Source organism: Narcine bancroftii, chromosome 12 (genome assembly GCF_036971445.1).
Source record: "Narcine bancroftii isolate sNarBan1 chromosome 12, sNarBan1.hap1, whole genome shotgun sequence".
Taxonomy (NCBI): Eukaryota; Metazoa; Chordata; class Chondrichthyes; order Torpediniformes; family Narcinidae; genus Narcine; species Narcine bancroftii.
Window position 1 is genome coordinate 58,054,713 of NC_091480.1, and position 25,027 is coordinate 58,079,739.

Below are 25,027 nucleotides of genomic sequence, written 5' to 3' on the forward strand. Positions count from 1 at the left end.
AGGCCACCTGAAAGCGCAAAATCCGGCCCTGAGGAGGATTCACCCAACCCTGCTTCGGGAGGTATAATCCCCACATCCAAGTAGTCCCCTGAGGCACTTGAAAGCAATAGCCTAAAAACGGCTACTAGGAGGTGGGCTGCCTGACAGCCTCCCTCCCCGCTGCCCCTGACCTTCGGGGCAGGGGCGGCCGGCGGGAGAATATCAGGGCTGGGATGGCCGGTGCAGGACTACAGGCCTGAAGTCCCGTGCTGGTCGCCCCAGCCCTGACAGCGAGTGGGACTAAAGCCAGTCGACAGGAGCGGGCGTTTGCTCCACGGAGCCTTTCCCCGCTGCAGACCTTTCAGCGCTGCCACCTGAATGTACACACACACCAGCAGCCGGCTCCGGAGCCGCATTCTCCCAGCTATACCACCTGAAAGGTGCAGGCACACCGCAGATCCGGCATACCATGGATCACTAAGCCCCCTCGATGCCCCCTCTCCAACAGGCGCCATGACGGAAGCCGAGGAAGCAGCCACTCAATGGGCGAACAGAGCGCTCTGACACCACCCTCACCCACCCAGTCGCCTCAGGATAGGGGTGCCCGACCGGTGGGTTGCGGCGAGCCGTGCGGTGATTGGCCAGGTTCCCGTCCCCTTGTTTCGCCCACAGCCAACGACAGCCGCTCATTGGCCTACGAGGCCGGTGGCCGCGCGTGGCCGAATGCTTTTCACGCTCATTGATCAGCTCTCTCCGGGCGTGGCGTTCAATAGCCAGTCATACTGGTGGCAACCTCTGAATGGCTAGTGTGCCTCGCGGGCTCGTTAAGGACTGGCCATTCCGGAAGAATGGTCATTGGTGGGCGGAGGAGAAGGCAGCGATTGGAGAGCTACTGTCGTGGAGGTGCGTGCTGATTGGATGAGGCGATAATAGGACCGGTGCATGACGGGACATTAGAGGCGTGGAGCGGGAACGGACCAACGGTAAGTATGAGGGAGATAATACTCGGGAACACCTGGGCAGGTCTTCCCCCCACTGCCGTTTTTCCTCTGCGCACACTCCTTTATTTCTTCCAAGTTGGTGACCACACTCAGGACTGTCCTCTCCTTTTGTTCAGCGGCCTCTTCTCCCAGGATGGTCTCCTTGGCCTTGTTTCCACCACCCAATGGCGGCACCACTCTGTTTGAGCTCAACAACGAGCTGGTCACTGGGACACCATCCAGTGAAGACGTTTACAACTTCCATATGCAGGTAAGAGCCACAGGCTACAAACAGTCTGGGATGTTGTGCAAGTACTGGGGGAGTGGAAGTTGGGGGTGCCTTGAGTGTCAGACACAGGCTCGTGTCTTCAGGATAATGAAGCCAAGGAAATACTGTATGAATGTGATTTCTTGTCATCGTTGGATAAACCACTTTGGTTAAAGGAAAAAAAAAGTGATAGAGTGAAGCCCCCTCCCCACCTGGCTTGGTCTCCAGAGTTTTGTGCTGTACTTACTGCAGGATATTTATCTCCTGTTTCCCAGGCCAAAGTTCCAATTCTCTATGTTCTGTTTTTCCTCCCAAGGTTCTTGGCTTTCCCCCAGTGGCCATCCAGAAAGAGAGCCTGAAACCTCACTGCCATTCTGAACACAGCAGCAAGGCAGCATTCCTCTCCCACAGTGAGTCAGTGTGGGAACGGAGTGCCAACACCTGGTGAGTGTGGGGACATGGCATCCAATGAGGTAGGTGCCCCTCTCCAGCATGGAAGCAGTTGGAGGAAGCTGGATGAAGCACACACTCTCCTGTTTGGACTGTGTGTATTTGTGCATGTTAGAACATAGAACACTACAGCACAGTACAGGCCCTTCTGCCCCTGATATTGTGCTGACCCATATTTTTTTATATTTCAAAAAAGCTAAATCCTTCCTACCCTGTAACCCTCTATTTTGCTTCATCCATGTGGCTGTCTGAGTCTCTTAAATGCCCCTAATGTTCCAGCCTCCACCACCACCCCTAGCAAGGCTTTTCAGGCACCCACAATGCTTTTTTTTTTAAAAAAAAAACTCACCTGATATCTCCTCTAACCTTCTCTCCCTTCACTTTGTACAAATGTCCTCTGGTGTTTGCTGATTCTGCTCTGGGAAATAGGTGCTGTCTGACCACCCTATCTATGCCTCTCATAACCTTGCAGACCTCTATTAAGTCTCCTCTCATCCTTCTACGGTCTAAAGAGAAAAGTCCCAGCTCTGCTAACCTTGCCTCATAATCCAGGCAACATCCTGGTAAATCTCTGCACCCTCTCCATAGCTTCCACATCCTTCCTATAATGAGGTGACCAGAACTGAGCACAATATTCTAAGTGTGGTCTCACCAGAGGTTTGTAGAGTTTCAACATGGCCTCTTGAACTCAATCACCCAATTAATGAATCCCAGCATCCCATAGGCCTTCTTAACTAATCCTATCAACCCTGTGTGTTGACCTTGAGAGATGTATGGATTTAGACCCCAAGGTCCCTCTGTTTATCCATGCTCTTAAGTAACTGACCATTAACCCTGTGCTTAGCCTTCTGGTTTGTCCTTCCAAAAACCATCACCTTGTACTTATCTGAATTGAACTCCATCTGCCACTTTTCTGCCCATCTCTGCATCCTGTCTATATTCACTTGTAACCTTCAGCAACATGAACAACTCCATCCTTCATATCATCTGCAAACTTACTGACCCATCTTTTTTAAAAATATTTTATTTAAAGAAAAGCAATAACCACAGTTACATAAAAGAAATATAACAATTTGTCAAAATTTAAACGTGGTTACAGAAATAAACTTAAAAATACAAAAAATCGTACCAAAAAGAAAATCCAAAGCTCCCTCCAACCCTAAAATGACCCTCTCCCTCTATCCTACCTCTGGACCCTCTACCCCCCTAAAAAGGGAAAGAATAGAAAAAGAGAACACCAAACTCCATTCATTTACTATATGGTAAGGAAACCCAGCGACATTCAGAACTAGCCTTAAATTTTCAAATTACAATAATCCAAGTATGGGTTTCAAATCCTTTTAAATACATAATATTTATCCCTTAGATTGTTATCTTCTCCATTGGAAAACATGATCTTGTTTCCAAATGGCATCTTTGTAAATTAAGATCCATTTGATCTTTCCATGAAATGTACACTTTCTTGCCACTGCTAAAGCAAATCTCAAAAATGCCATTTGAAATTGTAAGACTCACCGGTCTATAATTCCCAGGATTCTCCCTATTATAATTTTTAAGCAAAAGGACTTCAATTCTTTGGCACCTCTCCTGTGGCAAAAGAGGACTCAAAGATCATAGCTACTGCCCCAGCTATCTCTTCTCTCACTTCCCACAGCAGCCTGGGATATATTGTGTCTGATACAAGAAGATCCAACACTTCCACTTCCTTAATGTCCATATTGTCCAGCACACAGGCCTGTTCTATTCCGACCTCACCCTAATCAACGTCCTTCTCTCTGGTGAATACTGCGCAAAGTCTTCATTTAGGACCTCCCCAACCTCCTCTGTCTCCAGGCACATGGTGCCTCCTTCATCTTTTAGTGGCCCCACTTTAATTCTCATTCTGTTCTTCGCATACGCATAGAACGCCTTGATGTTCTCCTTAATCCTACATCCAGGGCATTCTCGTGCCCCTTTCAAGCTCTCCCAAGTCCTTTCTTAAGTTCCTTCCTGGCTACCATACATTTCTCATGAGCCTTTCCTGCTTCCAAGATCTAACATATGCTTCCTTCTTCCCCTCAACGAGCTGCCTCACCTGCTTCGTCAACCACCGTTCTCTTTTCTTACCATCTTTTCCCTGTCCCACAGGGACAACCTTATCCTGAACCCTGCTTAAGTGGTCCCTAAACTTCCTCTACATTATTTCTGTGCTTTCTCCCTTGAATATCTGTTTCCATTTTACACTCACTAGTTCCTGCCTAATCCCATTGTAATTAGCCCTTCCCCATTTGAATACTTTACATTTGTCTGTTTTTATCCTTTTCCATAGCTATACTAAAGCTCAGGGAGTTATGGTCACTCTCACCAAAATGCTCCCCCACCAAGAGGTCCATCACCTGACCAGGTTCATTACCCAGAATTAGATCCAGTACGGGATCGTTGGCTGGTCCACGTATTGTCAGGAATCCTTCTTGGACACACCTGACAAATTCAGCCCCATCTATCAGTCTTGCAATCAGGAGGTGCAAGTCAATACAGGTGCCTAACCTTTTATCCGGGATTCTGAACACTGGCAACCTTCAAAAGCCAGCATTTTTATTGGTAATGAAAACTCCCTACTGCCTCCCCCCAGCTGTCAATCGCACCTGCCCCCCCCCTCCCCATCTAACTCCCAATGCGGCAGCAAGGGTGCAGTGCTGCTGAGTCCAGAGTCTACTTGTGGTGGCAGCTGGCAGCTGCTAATGCCAGAGCAGATCCAGCTGTGTGGGGGATTATGGATAAGGAAGGCGGCCATTGGTCCCACACTGAGCCAGCCGCCGCCTGCTTCTCTCCCACTGGATGTTCTGGGCCAAGATACCTTTCCTACAAAGGTAAGAATGGGCTGTGATGGGGGGTCTCAGCTAGTTTTCAAAAAACATGCTGATGATTTTATGGTCTTTATTTGTTTAACACTTAACATCCTGCACCCCTGATTTGTATGATTTTGAAACATCGCATTTGCTTAAAGGGACCGCCATTTTAAAATGATTCTAAAATCTGGAAGATTCTGAACAGCAGCAGGTATCCAGTCCCCACGATCCTTGATAAATGTTTAGGCACTGTATTAGGAAAGTTTGTCTCCCATAACAATGCTGTAATTCTTGCACATTCCAAAATATGATTATGCATCTATTTATGTTTGTGTGCATGTGTTTTTGTAAGTGTGCCAGTTCATGTGTGTGCATTTCTCTGTTTTGAGTCCATGTGTCACTGTGTGCGTCTGTTTACAGGCACGAATCTGGTATTTACGGACTGCTGGAGGAGATCAACAGATCTGCTGAGGAAGGTAGTGAACCATGGTGGGCTGCCGCGCCCCCTCCCTGCGGTGACCCCTCCCCGCCGCCCCCTCCCCACCGAGCTGACTAAGTGTGGAGCCTCAATTGACCCTGCATGTTTTTGCAGTCCCGCGCCTGCTGCGAACGCTCGCTGGCTGTGCACTGATTGCCTACCGCTGGATCACATCTTTCCGCCGCTCGCTGACTCCTCACCTCACAGTAAGTACCAACCTCCCCACTTCCCAGTGGCCACTGTGTTGGTGGTTACTGAGCCAGGGTCACTGGAGTGAGGGGTCATGATGCTGAGTGAGAGTTTGCTGGGTAAGGGCTTGGGTTCACAGCGTGAGGGGCTGTGATCACTACAATCGAGGTCATGACAGTCTGGGACACTGGATAGGGTTCTAGTTGCTGCTACTCACGACTCGTTTTTTTCACAGCTCAGCACTGAAGACCTTCTGTCAGAGTTCACCCAAGTGACCAACTGGTGAGTCCTCTCCACTGCTGCATGTGGGGAGAAATTGTGGGCTTTGAAATACTGAAGGTGTAGAAGAATGAGGGGAGATTTGATCGAGATATTTAAAATTGTGAGGAGGATAGACAGAGTAAATGTACCACTGAGAGTTGGTGAGGACATGGGTTAAGGTGAAAGGGGAAAAGTTTAGGGGAACATGAGGGGGAACTTCTTCACACAGAGAGTGGTGGGAGCGTGGAATGAGTTCCCAGCTGAAATGGTGAATGTGGGCTTGGGAGGAATTTGGATAGGTACATGGATGGGAGAGGTATGGAGTGCTACGGACAGGGTACAGGTTGGGACTAGGCAAAAACGTGGTTCGGCACAGAAGGGGCCTGTTTGCTGTAATTTTCTATGAAGGGCATTGGTGAAACTGGGTAATTGAGGTCACTGGGTAATGGGGAAAGTTGGATGGGCTGGTACTCTTCTCCCTTGAGTGGAAGACACTGAGGGGGAACCTTGTAGAGGTTTATAAAATCATGAGGGGTATAGATAAGGTGGGTGGTCACAGTCTTTTCCCCAGGGTCAGGGAGTCTAAAACTAGAAGGACACAGGTTTAAGGGGAAAAATTTAAAGGGGACCCTGAGGGGCACCTTCTTCACACAGAGGGTGGTGGGTTTGTGGAATGAGCTGCTGCAGGATGTGGTGGAGCTGGAGTCGATTACACAGTTTAACAGACATTTGGACAGGTACGTGGATGGGCAAGGTTTAGAGGGACGTAGGCCGAATGCAGGGAAATGGGCAAGTTCAGGTCAGGAACTGGGTCAGCAGGGAGGGGTTGGGCCAAAGTGCCCCTCCCGCAGCTTTACCTCCTCACTGCTCCTCCCTCACTGTGTTCTGCAGGTAGACCCATCCCCTCCTGTCCGCTTGCTGACAACCGTTTTGTATTTCCAGGAAGGAATGTACGCTCCGTGCCTTCGCTTGGCACCCCCACACCAACAAGTGTGCCTTGGCCGTTGTTGATGATTCCATCCGTATCTACAAGTCAAAGAGGTGGGCGAGGGGAGGCTCAGCAATGTTCAAATGTGAGCTACCTGGCTGGGTGTGCGCGTGCACACGTGCATTTCTGGGGGGGGAGAGTACGCGCGTGCACATTTCTGGGTCTGTGTGTGTTGGTGCATAGTGTAAAATCCCCATTATCTGGCACTCAACTGGAAACTCAACAGGTAAACAAAAAAAATTGAAGACATAAATAAATAAATCTTTGAATAAATAAGAATAAATAAAGGTTTAAATAAAAGTTTAAAACTGGGTTTTAAGATGGGAGCAAACATTCAGCCAGCAGCGCGCCCCAGCCATGCCCCAGCTGTTTGAATAAATATATGGGTGACGTGGTAGGTGTGGCGGTTAGTACAGTGCCAGCAATTGGGACTGGGATTTGGATCCCAGGCTGTCTAAGGAGTTTGTATGTTCTCCCTGTGTCTGTGTGGATTTTCCCCAGGGACTCCAGTTTCCTACCACCATTTGAAATGTACCGGGGATGTGGGTTAATTGGACAGCACGAATTCGTGGGCCAAAAGGGCCTGTTACTGTGCTGTATGTCTAAATTTTAAAAAAATTTAAAATGTATTAAAATTTCAATAAAACAGAAGCCACCTTAAAAATACAACAATGCTTCCATTAGAAAAATTTACCTAAAATCTGAAAGACAAATGTACTTTATTTGAACAAATTTGGGAACCATACATAGAGTATATTAGAAACCGCCGACTTCAGACCTCCATCTCTTGATGCAATAGGATACAAGTACGAAAATGATTAAATATGAAATTTTGGACGACATGATTTCTTTTTTGTGTTCTTCCATTTTTTTTTCTTTCTTTCATTTCTTGCTTTAAGTTCTGGGGGGAGGGGGGAAATGAAAATGTCACTGTGTATTTTAATGCTGAATATTTGTATATATTACTAACATAGTTCATGGTGAAGTATTAAATAAAAAAAATTATTTAAAAAAAATTTCAATAAAGGGAGGAGTCACGTGGTGGAGTAGTGGCCAGTCGGGGAACTCCAGCTCTCTCCGGAAAAGTTTAAACAAAAAGAGAAAAAACAAAGGCACAAACACAAAAACTAAAATAAAGTGAAAATAAAGGTGTGGAGAAAATGGCAGTGAAGAAAGAAAAGCCAAAAGCAATGGGAAGAAGAGAAGAAAAGACGTCGGAAGAAGGTGAAGGCCTTACCTGTCCGAGGCCCGCTGTGGAGCAAGAAACCCGCTCCCTCAGGTCAGTTGAAGCCCCGAGCTCGGGACTACAAAAATGGCTCGCGGAGGCAAACAAAAGTGCGCAACTGCGCATGCGCGAGGAGTCGCGCATGCTCGATGCGCAAGACAAAAAGAACACTGACGGGAGGGGGGACCAGCTGAGGAGTCGATCTCCACAGCTGAAATTGACAACCACAACAAAGCAGCAAGAGAACATAGAAAATAATGAGAACAAGAAAGAAGAGAGTAAAAAGAAATCAAAGAAACAACAGATGACCAACCCAGAGGAAGAAGACCAGCAGCAAGACACTTCTAATAAAAATAAGACGACCAAAAATACTCAACAAGATAAAACAAACAACCCAACAAGAAAACCAGAAGAGACAGAGGTAAAGGACACAGATCCTGGAGTGGACTCAGAAGAAGAAGAGAAAGAACACAGAGAAATGGAAGAAGGGAAGGGCAAGTACATGGATATATTTTTTTTAAAGAATATATGGAATCAATAAAAGAATGGCAGTCACAAGAATTCAGTGAAATAAAAAGAGTAAAAAGTACAGAAGAAAAAATGAATAGATTAGAGATGATCATGCCAGATATAGGAAAAAGTGGACAAGGTGGAAGAATGAGAAACAGCCATATAAATGGAAGTAGATGACTTAAAAAAGAAATTAGAAGAATCTAATAAAAAAGTTAGAGACCCAAGAGCTGTTAGCTCAGAAGATAGAGAAAATGGAAAATTATAATAGAAGAAACAATAAAAAGATAGTGGGCCTTAAGGAAGATGAAGAAGGCAAGAATGAGAGAATTTATAAAAGAATGGATCCCCAGGGTCCTAGGAAGACCAGAATTACAGGAAAAAATGGAAATAGAAAGGGCACACAGAACATTAGCGCCTAAGCCACAACCACAACAAAAACCAAGATCCATTCTAGTAAAATTCCTAAGATATACAACAAGAGAAAATATATTGGAGAAAGCAATGAGGAAAATAAGAGAAGACAAAAAACTACTGGAATACAAAGATCAAAATTTTTTTCTATCCAGACATAAGTTTTGAACTCCTGAAGAAGAGGAAGGAGTTTAATACAGCAAAAACGATCCTATGGAAAAAAGGATATAAATTTATGCTAAAATACCCAGCGGTACTTAAAATAGTTATTCCAGGGCAGCAAAACAGACTATTCTTGGATCCGGAGGAAGCACGAAAATTTGCAGAACAACTACAAGACAGACAGAGAGATGAAGACATGTAATGAGAGCAAAAATGACCACTAACTATATGTATGTGTGTATATGGGTGCATGTATATTTTTTTTTAAAAATAGAGTATAGATAATAACTAAGAGGGGGAAAGTAAGGCAAGAAAGGAAGTAAGGAGGGAATTAAGAGAATGACCTTTGTTATATATGAAGATTAAAATCTTTTCTGGGGGGGGCTGGGTAGGGAAGAATTACGGTCACTGCGAAATCAGTTGACGCTTGCGAGTGATTTCGCAAATCCAAATGGAGAGGGGAGATGTGGTTGCCCGACAAGGGACAAAGGGCAACTCAGGAAGGGGAGAGGATAGTGGGGTTAAAGGAATTTTAGATAAGAGAATAGTGGAAATATTTTATGTTTTAGAAATGTTGTCTTATAATGTGTTCAAAAAAAGAAAGCAGAAATGGATAAGAAGGAAAGGTGATGAGAAAATGGAAAGGAAAGATAAACAAAGTATGAAATGGCTATGTTGAACTATATGACTTTAAATATTAATGGAATACATAACCAAATCAAAAGGAAGAAACTGTTAAATTTACTGAAAAAATAAAAAATTGATATAGCATTCATACAAGAGACACACTTAACTGAAGTGGAACACAAGAAATTAAAGAGAGAATGGATAGGACATGTAACAGCAGCATCATATAATTCAAAGGCTAGAGGAGTAGCTATATTAATCAGTAAAAATGTACCAATAAAAATAGAAGAGGAAATAATAGATCCAGCAGGGAGATATGTAATGATAAAATGTCAGATATATTCAGAGTTTTGGAATTTACTCAATGTATATTCACCTAATGAAGAAGATCAAAAATTTATGCAAGATCTTTTTGAAGATAGCAGACACGCAAGGGAACATACTAATAGGAGGGGATTTCAATTTTAATTTGGATTCAAACATGGATAAAACTGGGAAAAAAAATTAATAGAAAGAACAAAGTAACCAAATTTATAATTAAATCGATGCAAGAAATGCAACTTTTGGATATATGGAGGAAACAACACCCAAAGGAATGTTCATATTATTCGGGCAGACATGAAACATACTCAAGAATAGACCTATTCCTGTTATCAGCTCACATGCAAGAGAGAGTTAGGAAAATGGAATATAAAGCTAGACTATTATTGGACCACTCACCCCTGTTATTGACAATAGAGTTAGAGGACATCCCACCAAGAATGTATAGATGGAGATTAAACTCCATGCTACTTAAAAGGCAGGATTTTAGAGAATTCATTGAACGACAAATTAAAATGAACTTTGAAATAAATACGGAATCAGTGAAAGATAAGTTTATGCTATAGGACGCAATGAAAGCGTTCATCAGAGGGCAAATAATAAGTTATGTAACTAAGATGAAGAAGGGCTACAACCAGGAAACAGAACAGTTGGAAAGGGAAATAGCAAATATAGAAAAAGAATTAGCAATGAAGGAAGATACAACTAAAAGAAGAGAATTGGCAGATAAAAAAATAAAATATGAAACACTACAAACATATAAGGTGGAGAAGAACATAATGAAGACAAAACAAATATTATGAACTAGGAGAAAAAATGCACAAAATTCTAGCATGGCAGCTTAAGACAAAACAAACTAAGAGAATGGTATTGGCATCAAGGAAAAAAGACAAGAAAATCACATATAATCCAACAGAGATTAATGAAAATTTCAGAGAATTCTACAAACAACTATATCAAACTGAAAACGAAGGGAAAGAAGATAAAATAGATGAATTTTTAACTAAAATTGAACTACTGAAATTACAAACAGAGGAACAAAATAAATTAACAAAACCATTTGAAATAGAAGAAATACAGGAGATAATAAAAAAAACTATGGAACAATAAAACACCAGGAGAGGATAGATTCCCAATAGAATTCTATAAAACATTTAAAGATTAATCAATTCCTCCCCTTCTGGAAGTAATCAACCAGATTGACAAAACATAAAGCTTACCAGATTCATGTAAAACAGCAATAATTACAGTAATACCAAAGACAGGGAAAGATCCACTTGCACCAGTGTCATATCTTTACTTAACACAGATTATAAGATAATAGCTAAACTATTAGCAAACAGATTAGCCGACTATGTACCAAAAATAGTAAATCTAGACCAAACTGGATTTATTTAAAAAAAGACGAACAACAGACAATATCTGTAAATTTATTAACTTAATTCATGCAGTAGAAGGAAATAAAACTCCAACAGTAGCGGTTGCTTTAGACGCAGAGAAGGCCTTTGACATTGACAGAGTAGAATGGAATTATTTATTCAAAGTACTACAAAAATTCAGCTTACCAGAGAAATATATTAATTGGATTAAAGCATTATATAAGGGGCCATTGGTGAAAGTGACAGTAAATGGATATATATCAAAACAATTTAACTTAAGCAGATCAACAAGGCAGGGATGCCCACTATCTCCTTTATTGTTCGCATTAGCCATAGAACCACGAGCAGAACTGATAAGAACAGAAAATAAAATAAAAGGGATAAAAATAAAAGACAAGGAATATAAAATCAGTCTATTTGCAGATGACGTTATAGTATACTTAACAGAACCAGAAATATCAATAAAAGAATTACATAGGAAATTGAAGAAATATGGAGAAGTGTCGGGGTACAAGATTAACGCAAATAAAAGTGAAGCAATGCCAATGAATAATGCGGATTTCTCAAAATTTAAGAAAGAATCACCATTCAGATGGCAAACGCAAGCAATGTGATATCTAGGTATACAAATAAATAAAAACCTCGGCCACCTATATAAACTCAATTATTATCCACTAATGAAAAAAATTACAAGACGACTTAGAGCATTGGAAAGATTTACCACTAACACTGATAGGAAGGATAAACTATTAAAATGAACATTTTCCCAAGGATACAATACCTATTTCAGACATTACCAATACGCTTAACAGAGAAATTTTTCAAGGATTTAAAGAAAATAATAAGGAAATTTTTATGGAAGGGGGGGGAAACCGAGGATAGCACTAGATAAATTAACAGAATGGTATAAACAAGGAGGCTTACAACTGCCAAACTTTAAAAATTATTATAGAGCCGCACAATTAAGATACCTATCAGATTTTTATCAAACAAGGGAAAAGCCAGATTGGACTAGATTAGAACTAGATAAAATAGGGGAGAAGATACCTGAACATATATAAATGGGATGAAAAATTGGTACAACGTAGGAATTCTCCGGTATTGCATCATCTGCTCAACATTTGGAAGAAGATTCATGTAGAAAGGAATAAAACAAATTACCAACTACCAAAACTAATACTGACGCAAAATCAGCTAATCCCTTTTACAATAGATAACCTTTCCTTTAGAGAATGGGAGAAAAAAGGGATCAAAAGAATAGAAAATTGTTTTTTGGGAAATAAACTATTATCCTTTGAACAATTGAAGGATAAATAACATATAACTTACGATGCAATGTTGGCATACTACCAACTGAAATCCTACTTGAAGGACAAATTGGGAAACAGCATGAGGTTACCAGAAGGAAGTAATTTTGAATATGTGATTACAGACACAATGATAATCAAAAAATTTATAACAAACATGTATATTAAACTACAAGAAAAGGAGAACGAGGAAACAAATGATAAAACCAAACAAAAATGGGAACAAGATCTAAGCTTAAAGATAAAGAATGAAACATGCGAGAAGCTATGCTCCAGAACCATGAGAAATACAATAAACACGAGGTTACGTATGATACAATATAACTGGATACACAGGCTATACATTATACCTCAAAAGTTAAATAAATGGGACCCAACAGTATCTGACAGATGTTTTCGCTGTAAAAAGGAAACGGGAACAACAGTTCATGCAATTTGGACATGTGAGAAAGTGAAAAAATTTTGGGAAGATCTAAACCAGATACTAAATAAAATCACAAAAAGCAATATACCAAAAAACCCAGAGATCTTCCTCCTAAGTAATATAAAAAACAAAGAATTTGGACTCGATTTGGATGGAGCACAAAAAAGATTTGTTATGATAGCCCTAGCTGTAGCAAAAAAATGTATTATGTCAACCTGGAAATTAGAAGATAACGAGAATACAACAATGGTATATAGAAATGAATAAATGTATTCCATTAGAAAAAATAACATATAATTTAAGAAATAACATTACAATATTTGAACAAATATGGGAGCCATATATGAAACACAATAGAGAAAACCTACCGTGGACATCTACCACCTAAAATGACAGAAGGAGAAGATAATGAAAAGAACTGACTCAGTGGAATTTCTTGTTTATTTTTATTGAGTGACAACATTGTTTAACGGGTTTAATGTATCTTATATTCTGAACTTTAAATAAATGGGAGGGGAGGAGGGAAAGGGGGGAGAAAACAACACTATATATTTAAGAAGGAAAATGTATGTATCTTGATCAATATGGTTTATAGTATGAAAAATAAAAAATTTTTTTTTAAAATTTCAATAAAATGGGCCCAGGGTGAAGAGCCGGCCAATACTGCTGGGGCGAATCTCCCAAAATGTCTCCCTATCCCCAAAAGTCTGTCTATATCTTTATTAGTTAAAAAGGTAAAGGTTCCATTATTGTCACGTAATACTACATTTAGAATGTAACCTACATGAAATTCTTTAACTTTGTCTACCGTGAGGAAGACAGAGTCGCCACTTTGTCCAGCACCCCTCACAGAAACAAGGCCCCAGCAAGGAACAAACTCGTGATCCCTGGTTTATAAGACCAGTGCTCTAACCATTGAACTATCAGAGCCTTGTTAGGTATATTAGTAAGGTGTTATCTGTAAACCTGGTAGCATAATTAGTGCAACACTGTTAAAGTGCCAGCAATTGGAGTTCAAATTTAAATGTGCGTTACAGTAATTACCTGATTCAAGTGAACTTTACATAATTAAAGATGACAATGCTGACTTTTTCAAATTACATTTTGCACTGTCTTGTCTTTTAAATGGTGTATTAGTTAGGCATTGGTAGAGTGAGTCTCATTCAACCAGAAAATTCGCATTTCCGGTACAGTGATCCTCATAGGGCCTGGATAATGGGGATTTTACTTCGCTGTCTCTGACCACTGGCAGGCAGTGGGGAGTGTGATGGGGATACGCAAGACCATGCCTGTTTTGCCCCAGATTCTGGCTGAAGGACCTGTCTCTCAGTTATCTGACAGGAGATTCAAAGCAGAGATGGCATGCCCCCCCTCAAGGTGGTGAATCTGAGAAAAGAATGGACTCAGTAGAATTTCTGGTGTATTTTTGTTGAATGACAACATTGTCTGACTGGCTTAATGCAACCTAGATTGTATACCTAAAATGGATGAGAGGGGTGGGTGGGGGGTGGCTTGGGAGGAGGGAGGGGGGGGGAGGAGAAAAAGTCACTGTATATGTGTGAAAAAGAAAAAGTGTATATCATGGCTAACGTGATTTATGGTGTGAAAAATAAAAAATTTTTAAAAAAAAGAAAAAAGGCGGTGAATCTGTGGAAATAGTGTCCCGCAGCAGGGCAACTGGCCATTCAGGTCCATGCTGATCCCATTTTATTTCACCCACACACTGGGTGGGAGGGTGATTAACCCACCCACATGGCCGTAGGAAGAACATGGAAACTCCACAGGCTTTGGCAGAGGTAAGGATTGAACTCTGGTCCCTGGAGCCTGAGGCATCGGATCTATCTACTTCCTACGTCACTGGACCACCCTGACTTTCCTCTAATTGGAGAGATTTTTGAACAGTTTGGGAATTAAGGGTTCTGAGGAAGGGACGGGTCAGAGAAGCTGAGTCACGGTCAGATCAGTTGTGATCTCACTGAATGGGGAAACAGGCTCGACGGGCCGAGTAGCCTGAATGGGGAGTATAGTCCTGTTGCACATGACCCAGCCCTCATTCACCTCTGTGCCTCTCACAGTGACACAGTACCCACACTGAAACACCGGCTGCAGAGAAACGTATCGACCTTGGCCTGGAAACCCCTCTGTGCCTCTGTCCTAGCTGTTGGGTGCCAGAGCTGTATCCTGGTGTGGAATGTGGACCCCAGCTCCTTGTCCTCCAGGTAATGTGGCCCACAGCACGCATCCTGAGCGAGGTGGGGGGGGGGGGGGGCAGTGAGGTGTGAGCTCCACACCACAGGAGGGGTAGTGAGAGGGGAGCACTGCTGAAGGAGGGGCAGCGAGGTGGGAGTTCCGTGCTGCGGGAGGGGAGGCGAGTAGGTAGCGCTGCGCCAGAATTTCAATTGCTGGATCCTTGGGGGAACGGGTGATCTGACCTCAGACTGTTTCCTCCTTTCCCGTCTCTTCTCACAGACCATCATCAGGATGTGGGCAGGTTCTCTCTCAGCCTGGACATGGACCTGTGACCTCCCTTGCCTGGTGCCCCCAAGGTGGCTTCCTGGTGTCCGCCTCGCCGATGGATACGTGCATGATGGTAGTGTTGGACCCACAGAAATACGCCCATGGGCCCACCACCTTCCTGTCTACGCTTCTCCCTGGCTCAGATACACTGACCCCCACCTTGCTTGTTCATTGGTATGACAAAATGCCCGTTAAACCCAGTGACTGTATCTGATTCCACCCCCTCCTCTGGCTGTCAGTTCCAGAGACCAACCGCTCTCTGTATGAAAACACTTACCCTTCGGGTCCCCTTTAAATCTCCTTCCTCTCCCCTTAAACCTGTCCCTCTTGTTTTTGATCCCAGGACCCTGGGGAAAAGATACTGACGACCTCCCCTGTCTGTCTCTCATGGTCTTCTCCACCTCCATCAGGTGTCACCGCCCCCCCCCCCCCCCAGCCTCCTTTGCTGCGGGTGTGGGAGGTGGGTCCGGGAGGAGGTGGGTGTGTGGGTACAGGATGGAAGGTAGGGTCTGCATTGACTGCTTCCCTCTCTTAGGTGTGGGACGTGGCAACAGAGATCTCTATCCCTCTGCAACGGGTGGGTGGAGGAGGAGTCTCCTTCTTGGCCTGGTCACCCGACGGCCACAGGATTCTGGCCACAACCCCCTCTGCTGTGTTCAGGTAATTTTGGTGGAGGAGCATCAATGAAGGTTGGGGAGGTGTAGGGGAGGGTTTAGTTCAGGAGGAGAGTGGGGGCAGAAGGGAAGGAACTTGGGGAGGTGGGGAGGAGAAAGGGGGGAGGGAGGGGTGGGGGCAGGCAGGGGTGAAATAGGTTGGGAAAGGGAGGGAAGGTGGGGATTGGGAGGGGAAAGGGATGTATAGTCAGGAGGGCAGAGAGGGGGAGGTTGTGGGTGGGCTGGGAGAGGGGTCAGGGTGTCTGCCCCATCGCAGGCACCACCTCAAGCTGTTTGGTGCAACTGGGCTGGTCAGCTCCAGGGCTGCAGTTGGAACCAGCTGCCCATGCCTGGTCTGCTGGTCGGAAGCCTCTCACCCATAAGCCCTGGCCTTGCACCCATTCTTTCTCTGCTCCTCTTGCAGGGTGTGGGAGACCCGTACTTGGACCTGCGACCGATGGCCCACTCTCAAGGGAAGGTGTCAGGTGGGTTCCAGTGCTCCTGGACACATCTGGGCGTCAGTGGAGGGCAGGGGATGAGTGTGGGGGTATTGGGTTCAGGAGGGAGGTAGACTGTGTGTGCCACCCAGTTGCCTATCCTATGGCAGCTCATTTCACCACCCACTGTGTGAAGAAGGAGCCCCTCAGGTCCCCTTTAAATCTCTCCCCTTAAATCTGTGCTCTCTAGTTTTAGACTCCCCGACCCTGGGGAAAAGACTGACCACCCACCTTATCCATCCCCCTCATGATTTCTTTCATTTTCAATATTTTTATTGAAATTACACATTAAAAAAAAACCCAGAAGAATACACATTTAAAAAAAAATTAGAAAAGTATTAACCACTACCCTCAGATCGTACCAGTTCATCCACAGTACCCTGCATTCTCAATCAAACAAATTATGGTAATTTATTATAAAAATAAAAACTAAGCCCACTACCAAAACCGAAGCTGTTTTGTAAAGAGGAAAAAGTTCCTTATCGGAGTAATAAATGACCTTATAAACCAACACCTCTGCATTGATACCAAATCAAAGAAGTAATTCAAAAAGGGTCCCCATAGGGTTTGAAAATTTGAATTCATATTGGAAACTGAGCATCGAATCTTCTCTTAAGTTTAAACATGACATAATGTCACATAGTCATTGAGCGAGAGGAAGCAGAGCAACACTGCCTCGCCATCAGAGAAATAAAGGCTAATACATGCAAATCAGATGCCATTAACTCTCTAACAATACCAAAGGGCAGTTAAAGGATTAGGCTTAAAATTAACTTTAAAAAGTACAGAGGGTTTGAAATACTTCCTTCCAGTATTTCCCAAGACTTGGATGTGTCCAAAACATATGAATTAATGAAGCATCTCCGTTGTTCATTTGTCACAACGAGGAAATACATCCGCATAAAAACAAGATGGTTGAATTTTGGACGTGAGCCCTATGGACTACTTTACCTTGTAGGAGGGAGTGGTGAGCACATAAAAATGAGGTATTAACCAATTTAAAAATTACATTCCAAGTTTCTTCAGAGATTGAAAACTAGATCCAGCTGCTCATGGTGGTTCTACAACGTGGTTCTCATCCTTTTTCTTTCCACTCACATCCCACTTGAAGTAATCCCTTTGCCATCAGGGCTCTGTGATTAGTAAGGGATTGCTTAAGGTGGGGTGTGGGTGGGAAGGGAAGGTTGAGAATCACTGCTTGAGACCCAATTGTCACTGAAATATTTTGCTTGAGAAAAATTGTCATTGGCCCATTTCCTTTGGAGTTCTGAAACCGCGCACATAACGAGTCAATTAGGGACAATTAAAACAGTAGTTTTCAAACTTTCTTTCCACCCACAGAGCACCTATGGCACAAGGATTACTTAAAGTGGTATGTGAGTGGAAAGAAAAAGGTTGGGAACCACTGTTGAAGAATAAGGTTCCCCCTCAACCTCCTGCACTGCAGGAAGAAAAGTCCCAGCCTCTCCTGTAACTCCAGTCCCAGGAACATCCTGGTGTATCTCCTCGGCACATTTTCCAGCTCTGGGACATCCTTCCTCCAGCTGGGTGCCCAGAAATGTTGACCCCCTTTCTCCCCACAGATGGTGCCTGACAGATGAGGGGTGCATGGCAGGCAGCACCCTGCCTGTGCTGCCTCCCTCCATCTTCCTGTTTTTCACTGAGCATTTCTCCTGCTTGATTTCATATTTCCAGCAGCCAGCGTTGGTCTGGTTTGGTCTTTTCACTCCACTTTTGTTGTCCATCCCCTCACAGACCGGGTGTTGGAGTCCGGATGGCAGCTGTCTGTTGTTCACAGTACAAGGCGAGTCCGTCGTCTACCTGCTGACCTTTGTGGACACAGGTGAGTTTAAACTCACAATCACAAGGTCACTCCACCTCTACTTTGAGCAGAATAGTACACAAGTGGTAGGGGTCCACAGACAAGCATGTCGGGCTGGGAATGGGGCATGGAATTGAAATGGGTGGTTGCTGGGAGGTCCTGGATGTTGCAGTGCACACAGCGAAGGTGCTCAACAAAGCAATCTCCCAGTGTGCGCCCAGTCTCCCTAATGTAGAAAAGGCAACACCAGATGCAGTAGACGACCCCTGCAGATTCACAAGTGAAGTGTTGCTTCACTTGGAAGAACTGTTTGGGGCCCCAAATAGTGGTGAGGGAGGAGGTGTGGGGGCAAGTGTGGCACTTCCTGTGGACACGGGGGTAGGTGCCGAGGGGGGGCGATTGGTGGAGAGGGAGGAGTGGATGAGGATGTCACAGAAGGACTGGTCCCTACAGAAGATGGAGAGGGGAAGATGTCTGGCAGTGGGATCACGTATGTGGTGGAAATTGTTGGATGGAGAGCCTGGTGAGGTGGTAGATGAAGACAAGGGGAATCTTGTCCTCATTGCATTTTGGGCCGGAGGGGGTCAAGGTGGATGTGTGGGGAAATAGAGGACATGGGTTGAGGGCTGAATAGGTGATGGGAGGTCACATTTTTTTTTTGGAATAAGGAGGACATCTCAGATGATGGCATGGAAGATTTCATTCTGGGAGCAGATGCGCTTAGGGACTGAGGAATTGTGAGAATGGAATAAAATCCTTACAGGTTACTGGGTGTGAAAAGATATAATTTAGGTAACTGTGGGAATTCTGAGGCACAAATGTCTGCAGACATTGCGGATGAAGTGAAAACATGCGATGCTGGAGAAATCCAGCAGGTCAGTGAACTTTATGTAGCAAAGATAAAGGTACAGAACCAACATTTTGAGCTTGAGCCCTTCATCAAGGGATGAATTATAGAAAATGCCTGTCGAGAGTTTGTCTCCAGAGGTGGAAACAGATCGAGAAAGGGGAGAGTATAGCCAGAGATGGCCCGAGTGAATTTGAGGTCAGGATGAAAGTTAGAGGTCCTTGTTATATTGCATCACTGAGATGTCTTCAACAGACAGGCGTCACAGTCATACAGCATGAAAACAGGCCCTTCAGCCCTTCTCCTCCCTGCTGACCGTCCCCCTACCTGAGCTAGTCCCATTTCCCTGTGTCCAGCCCAGGTAAACTTTTCCCATCCACGGACCTGTCCAAATGTCTGTCCCACCTCCACCACTTCCTGGGGCAGCTCGTTCCACACACCCACCACCCTCTGTGTAAAGAAGGTGCCCCTCAGGTCCCCCTTAAATCTCTCACCTCCCCGTAAACCTGTGCCCTCTAGTTTTAGACTCCCCGACCCTGGGGAAAAGTCTGTGACCACCCACCTTATCCACGCCCCTGATTATTTTATAACCCTTTATAAGGTCCCCCTCGGCCTCCTCCATTCCAGGGAGAAAAATCCCAGCCTAACCAGCCTCTCCATGTAATTCCAGCCTCCAGTCCCAGGAACATCCTGGTGAATCTTTCCTGCCCCCTTTCCAGTCCATCTGTTGTTGCTCTCTTGGTGTGTGATGACTGGTCTCCATGGACAGAGGGTGGGAGAGGCTGGGATTGGCCCTGGCTGCCATCTGTGGTAGTGAATGACTCTGCCCTTGCTTCTTTATCCAGGTGAGGGGTCAGGGGCCAGTGGAAGCTCTAAGACGGCGACCATCTGTGCAGATCTGTCCAGGGCAACGTTTGGAGACGCAGGAGACTCAATCAGGTGGGAGGCTGATTGGCTGTCACCTTGTTCTGTTTGTGGATTTCCAACAGGGGATCACAAGCTGGAAAGCTCTACCAGAGGACCACGTACAGGGTCTTTCATCAGGGGACTGTGGGGTTGGTGATGGGGGTTTTGCCGGGAGAAACCGCGCGCCAACGGGTCAAGAGGTCTGCTGGAGGAGACACGACTGGGAAATGCTGCAGCAAAATCCCGGTATCGCCATGGGGGGGGCACTCTACCACGGGGTCATGGAGTTGCTGATGGGGACAGATGAGGGGACCACGGTCGGCAGCAGGGTCCTAGAGCTCCATGTGAGGGAGGGGGTTGGATTAAGTCATGGAGATCCTTGTTTCCCTCAACACCAGCACCCTGCCTGTGTTGGAGCCAGTCTCTGTTCCTGTATTTCAGCGTTGGTGGGGAGGTGCAGTCCATGGTCTGGGACCCCAGCGGAGAGCGACTGGCCGTTCTTCTGAGAGGTGAGGAAGACCCCCACCACCACAGTGTCTCATCTTTGTGACACACCCCCAGTCTATCCCCCTTCTCCCTCCCCCATTTCCCACTCCCTCTTTCCCCATCCCCGGCTCCCTCCCGCTGTAATCTCTAAGGGCCAATACGAATTTTTTCTCTCTCTCCAGGGGAACCATGCAGTGCACCGACAGTCGCTGTGTTCAAAACCCGCATCCACCCTGTGTTTGAGCTTCTGCCCTGGTGAGTAGCCTTGCCTGTGTATGGTGGACCCCTTCAAGTGCCCACCTCCTGCTGCCGCAAGTGATGAAATCGGGGGGGGGGGGATGGAGGTTGCCTTTTTACTAACCCCACCTCTCTCTCTGCTTTTTTCTCAGTGGTTTTGTACAGAGTGAAGATGAATCCTTCCCACAGTTCATCAGTTTCCACCCCAGCTTCGCCAAGGGAGCGCTGCTTACTGTGGTAGGTGCCAACCTGCACAGCGCAATGTGTACAGGCGCGCGCAAACACCTGTGCAGCCTGCACTTCTCTGTGTGCAACCCAGGGGGTCACAAGCAAGGTGGTCCAAGAGGCACGGGCAGAGACTGGGGGGGGGGGGGGGGGGGGGGGGGGGGGCACAGACGGGAGCAGAGACTCATTCCTGAAACCCTCCCTCCTCTCTATGCACACCATTGCTGACCTGTCCCTCTTCCCTCCGCAGGGCTGGTCGTCTGGTCAGATCGCCAACATCCCGTTTTATTTTGTCAAAACCCAGTCGTACCTCCCTGGTGTCTCCTGCAGCCCCCCGATCAACTGCCCCCGACCCTGCAACCTGTTCTCTGAGCTGTAACCACCCCTCATGCCCCCAGCCACCAAACCCACATGGCAGGAATGGAGAGAGAGATGCTCCCTAACTGTCACAGTGAATAAAATTCTTTCACTTCCACCCTTGCGTTGGCCTCAGGCGTTCGAATGTGTGTCGGGACGGCGCATGGTGTGCCTATGTGCACAGATGTGTTTGAGTGCAGATGTAAGTACACATGGGGCAACAAGGGATAGTAGGTCTGCAGCCACAAGGAGCGATGCATGCATGTGGGGTGGGGAAATCTCTGTTTACGTGTAGACGTGCTCTGTCCTGTATGGACACAAGCCCCTGGTTAAACACAGGATCTTGCAATTTGTGCATGTGTGCAGATGAGGGAGCCCCTCACCAAACACAAGCCTCTTGCCATTCGCGGATTGCTCCAGGAACAGACTCTGTACAAGTTAGATGAAGAACTTTATTTCTGTACAGGCAACCAGAGGGTCAGAACCCCTCCACCTTGCCTGCCTGAGTCAGGGTCTTGCGAGCCATCTGCAGAGTCCCCTCCTTGCTGACGTTGCCTCTAATGAAACCTGTGGCGTGTAAAAAAAATACCGCCTGCAACCTTGCTTAGGTTGGACAGTTCGGTGTCCCTGAGCCCTCGCCAATCCTCTGGCAGAGGTAGCCTGTGGGAGAGGTGAGAGAGGGTGAACAGTCCAGGGGAAGGGAAATGGGATTCAGTATACAGAATAATAGATTTCCGGGAGTGGGTCACAGGCTGGGTGGGATCTGATTCAGGGGTTTGGGGGAGTTATATATAGAATAACAGATCCTTTGGAATGGGTTACAGGCTGCGATCTGTTCCAGGGATACAGGGGGTTTATATATAAAATAATATCCCCAGGAGGGGGTTACAGGCTGGGATATGATCCAGAGGTACAGGGGGTTTATATATAGAATAACAGATCCCCGGGAGTGGGTCACAGGCTGTGATCTGATCCAGGGGTTTGGGGGGGGTGGGGGGGAGTGTTATTTGGTAAATAGAACAAACCCAAGTGCTTGCTGCTATTCCCTCTCTACTCTCACCTGTGAAGGATTTTGGTGTTTCTGGAACACACTGGACACGCCAGTGTCCCTGGGGGTCCACGTACAATATAAACGATGGGTGGCTCAATTTTGAGCTCTTTCTCCAATTCGAAGAGATGTTCTTCCCACGGGCACCCTCCTTGCTTCAGGGCCATGATCTCTCCATTCTCATCCTCCTGCAAAAGAGAGGGTGGTCCTTGGGATTGGCCAATACTGGGTTTGGTCCACACTGGGTCTGGGATTGACCTCCACTAAGACTGGCCCACACTGGGACTGACCTGAAATGGATCCAGGTGGAAGAACCACCACCCCATACCTCTCAGTTCCTTGGGAACCCCCTCTACTGTTCACCTTTCACTCTATCTCACCCCTTCCCCTGACCTGACCCCTCACCACCAAAAAACCCTTGCCCCCGAGCAACTCCTCGCCCCTGGCCCTCGCCTCCCTCCGCCTTTGGATGGCCTCTTCCACCAGCCCTCATGCTGGCAGCCAGGACGTGTGGTAATAGTTCAGTCAGTCCAGGAACTCACCCCCCCCACTAGCTCCGTGGCCCTGGCGAAGGCAGCCTGCAAGAGGGTGAGAGCAAAGGTGAGGTGGGTGTGGGAAGGGGCAGAAGGAGGGAAGGGGAAGTATTGGGGGCAGCCCTCACCTCTGTGTCCTGTGGGGCTGCATTCCACAGGGGGTTGAGGTTGGCCACATGGGTGCTGAGGTGAGTTGATAATGTATTAAGACCCCGTCACAGCGAGGGATCCTGTTCTCAATGGCATCGATCTCCTCAACATTCTCGTACACCTGGGGGTGGGGGAGAATAGGGAGAGTTAGAACGTGGAACGAGTCGAGGTCTGACCCCCTTGAACCTGACTCCAGGCCCTTGACTTTGACCCCACCTCATGACCCTAACCCCAGCCCCTTGATCATGAACCAGCCACTTGACTTTGACCCTGACCTGATGGCCTTCACTTATCACACCTCGACAGCAAATGATCACATCTTCTCTCTCCACCCCACCCCCTGACCTCCTGTGCTGGACCCCTGACCTCGTGCTCTCACCTTGTCCAGTAGAGTGGGGAGTGGACTGTCAGAGACCTCCAGCCCCGGGGACTGAGCCAGGACTCTGTTCCCAAAGTGAAAGTAGACCAGGCCTGCACTGCTAAGCCAGGTCTGGTGTCTGGAACCAGACCTCGGGAAAGACGTCGTCTCAGTGAAGGACCTGGGGCAGGGAGAATCAGGATTTACTGTCATGAATGTGTCACGAAATTTGTTATTTTGTGGCAGTGTCACAGGGCAAATATTTATATAAACCACCTTACAAAATAAATAAAAACTGCATGAAAAGTAAGTCAGCCAGTGTTTGTGGCTCATTGATCATTCAGGAATCTGATGGCAGCGGGGAAAAAGCTGTCTTTGTGCCGCTGAGTGCTCGCCTTCAGGCTCCTGTACCTTTTCCCCGATGGTAGCAGAGTGAAGAGGGCATGGCCTGGGTGGTGGGGTCTTTAAGGATAGAGCTTCTTTTTTAAGACACCGCCTCATGTCGATCACATCGATGAAGTGAAGTTTGGTGCCTGTGATGTTTCAGACCGAGCCCCTCTGGGATTTATTCTTGTCCTGAGAATTGACAGGTGAAGATTAGCAGGATGAGGCCATTCAGCTTTTCTCTGGCCTGTTACACTGGAATAGGATGCAGTTCAACCCCTCTCCAGCCTGTTACATTGGGACATAAGGCCATTCAGCTCCTCTCTGGCCTGTCACACCAGGATGGGAGGCCATTCAGCCCCTCTCCAGTCTGCCACACCAGAACAGGAGGCTGTTCAGCCCCTCTCCAGCCTGTTACATTGGGACACAAGGCCATTCAGCCCTTTGGCCAGTTACACCGGAATAGGATCCCATTCAGCCCATCTCTGGCCTGTCACACTGGAATGGATGGCTGTTCAGCCCCTCTCCAGCTTGTTACATTGGGACACAAAGCCATTCAGCCCCTCTCCAGCCAGCTCTGACATTGAACAACATTAGGAGATGGACGAGCCCTCCCATCTGGACCCCAGCGAACTGCCATGCTCCGGTGGAACCCTGCTGTCACAAACCTCTGGTGGTGATCATAACGATGAATAGCTGGGTCATACACCCCTCCCACATCCACCACCACGTCACACTCCCGCAAAACCTCAGGCTCCCTCGTACGGACTATCTGTGCATCCTGTGGGAGAGACAGAGAGTGGCAACGTTCTCAAACTGGTTAACACTGCGATGTACAAATGGAGCCTTCCACAGGGAACCTTATCAAAGGCCTTAATGAATCAATATCCACCACTCTACCTTCATCAATGTTCTGTTACATCCTCAAAGAATTCAATCAGTCCCGTGAGACATGTCCTTCCCCTGACAAAGCCATGCTGACTATCCCTAATCAGATTATCCTTCTAAATGTTTGTAAATCCTCTCTCTCTCTCTCTTTCTCTCTCTCTCTCTCTCTCTCTCTCTCAAGATATCTTGCCCACCACTGAAATAAGACTCACTGGTCTACAATTTCCCACGTTATCTCCACTCCTTTACTGAATAGAACATTTCAACACAGTCCCAGCCCACGATGTGTCAACCGATGTAAACCTACTCAGTAAACTAAACCTTTCCTG

At 46.0% G+C, this 25,027-nt stretch overlaps 2 protein-coding genes and 1 pseudogene across 4 annotated transcripts in view; 1 reads left to right on the forward strand and 2 right to left on the reverse strand.

Annotated features, from left to right (window-relative positions):
- LOC138747156 (mitogen-activated protein kinase kinase kinase 12-like) overlaps positions 1-798 on the reverse strand; it is a 110,107-nt gene extending 109,309 nt beyond the window's left edge. Inside the window, 1 exon segment of the mRNA XM_069906127.1 lies at positions 448-798. The gene's annotated coding sequence lies outside the window, so the exon portion shown is untranslated.
- aaas (achalasia, adrenocortical insufficiency, alacrimia) lies at positions 703-21,455 on the forward strand. 3 transcript variants are annotated; one of them, XM_069906129.1, is made up of 17 exons: positions 703-962; positions 1,097-1,230; positions 1,544-1,671; positions 4,926-4,981; positions 5,098-5,189; positions 5,408-5,454; positions 6,376-6,474; positions 14,866-15,009; positions 15,260-15,380; positions 15,843-15,967; positions 16,385-16,445; positions 18,213-18,300; positions 19,972-20,065; positions 20,474-20,541; positions 20,701-20,773; positions 20,908-20,992; positions 21,231-21,455. In XM_069906129.1, exons 2-17 carry the CDS (start codon positions 1,114-1,116, stop codon positions 21,357-21,359), a joined length of 1,527 nt encoding a protein of 508 aa, XP_069762230.1. In that variant the 5' UTR covers positions 703-962; positions 1,097-1,113; the 3' UTR covers positions 21,360-21,455. The 3 variants fall into 3 exon arrangements, with proteins under 3 accessions (XP_069762230.1, XP_069762229.1, XP_069762231.1); XM_069906128.1 differs by lacking the exon at positions 703-962 and having other exon boundaries at positions 974-1,230; XM_069906130.1 differs by lacking the exons at positions 703-962; positions 14,866-15,009 and having other exon boundaries at positions 974-1,230.
- An 890-nt stretch (positions 21,456-22,345) lies between these two features.
- LOC138747158 (MYG1 exonuclease-like) lies at positions 22,346-23,666 on the reverse strand (annotated as a pseudogene).
- Positions 23,667-25,027: the final 1,361 nt, after the last annotated feature.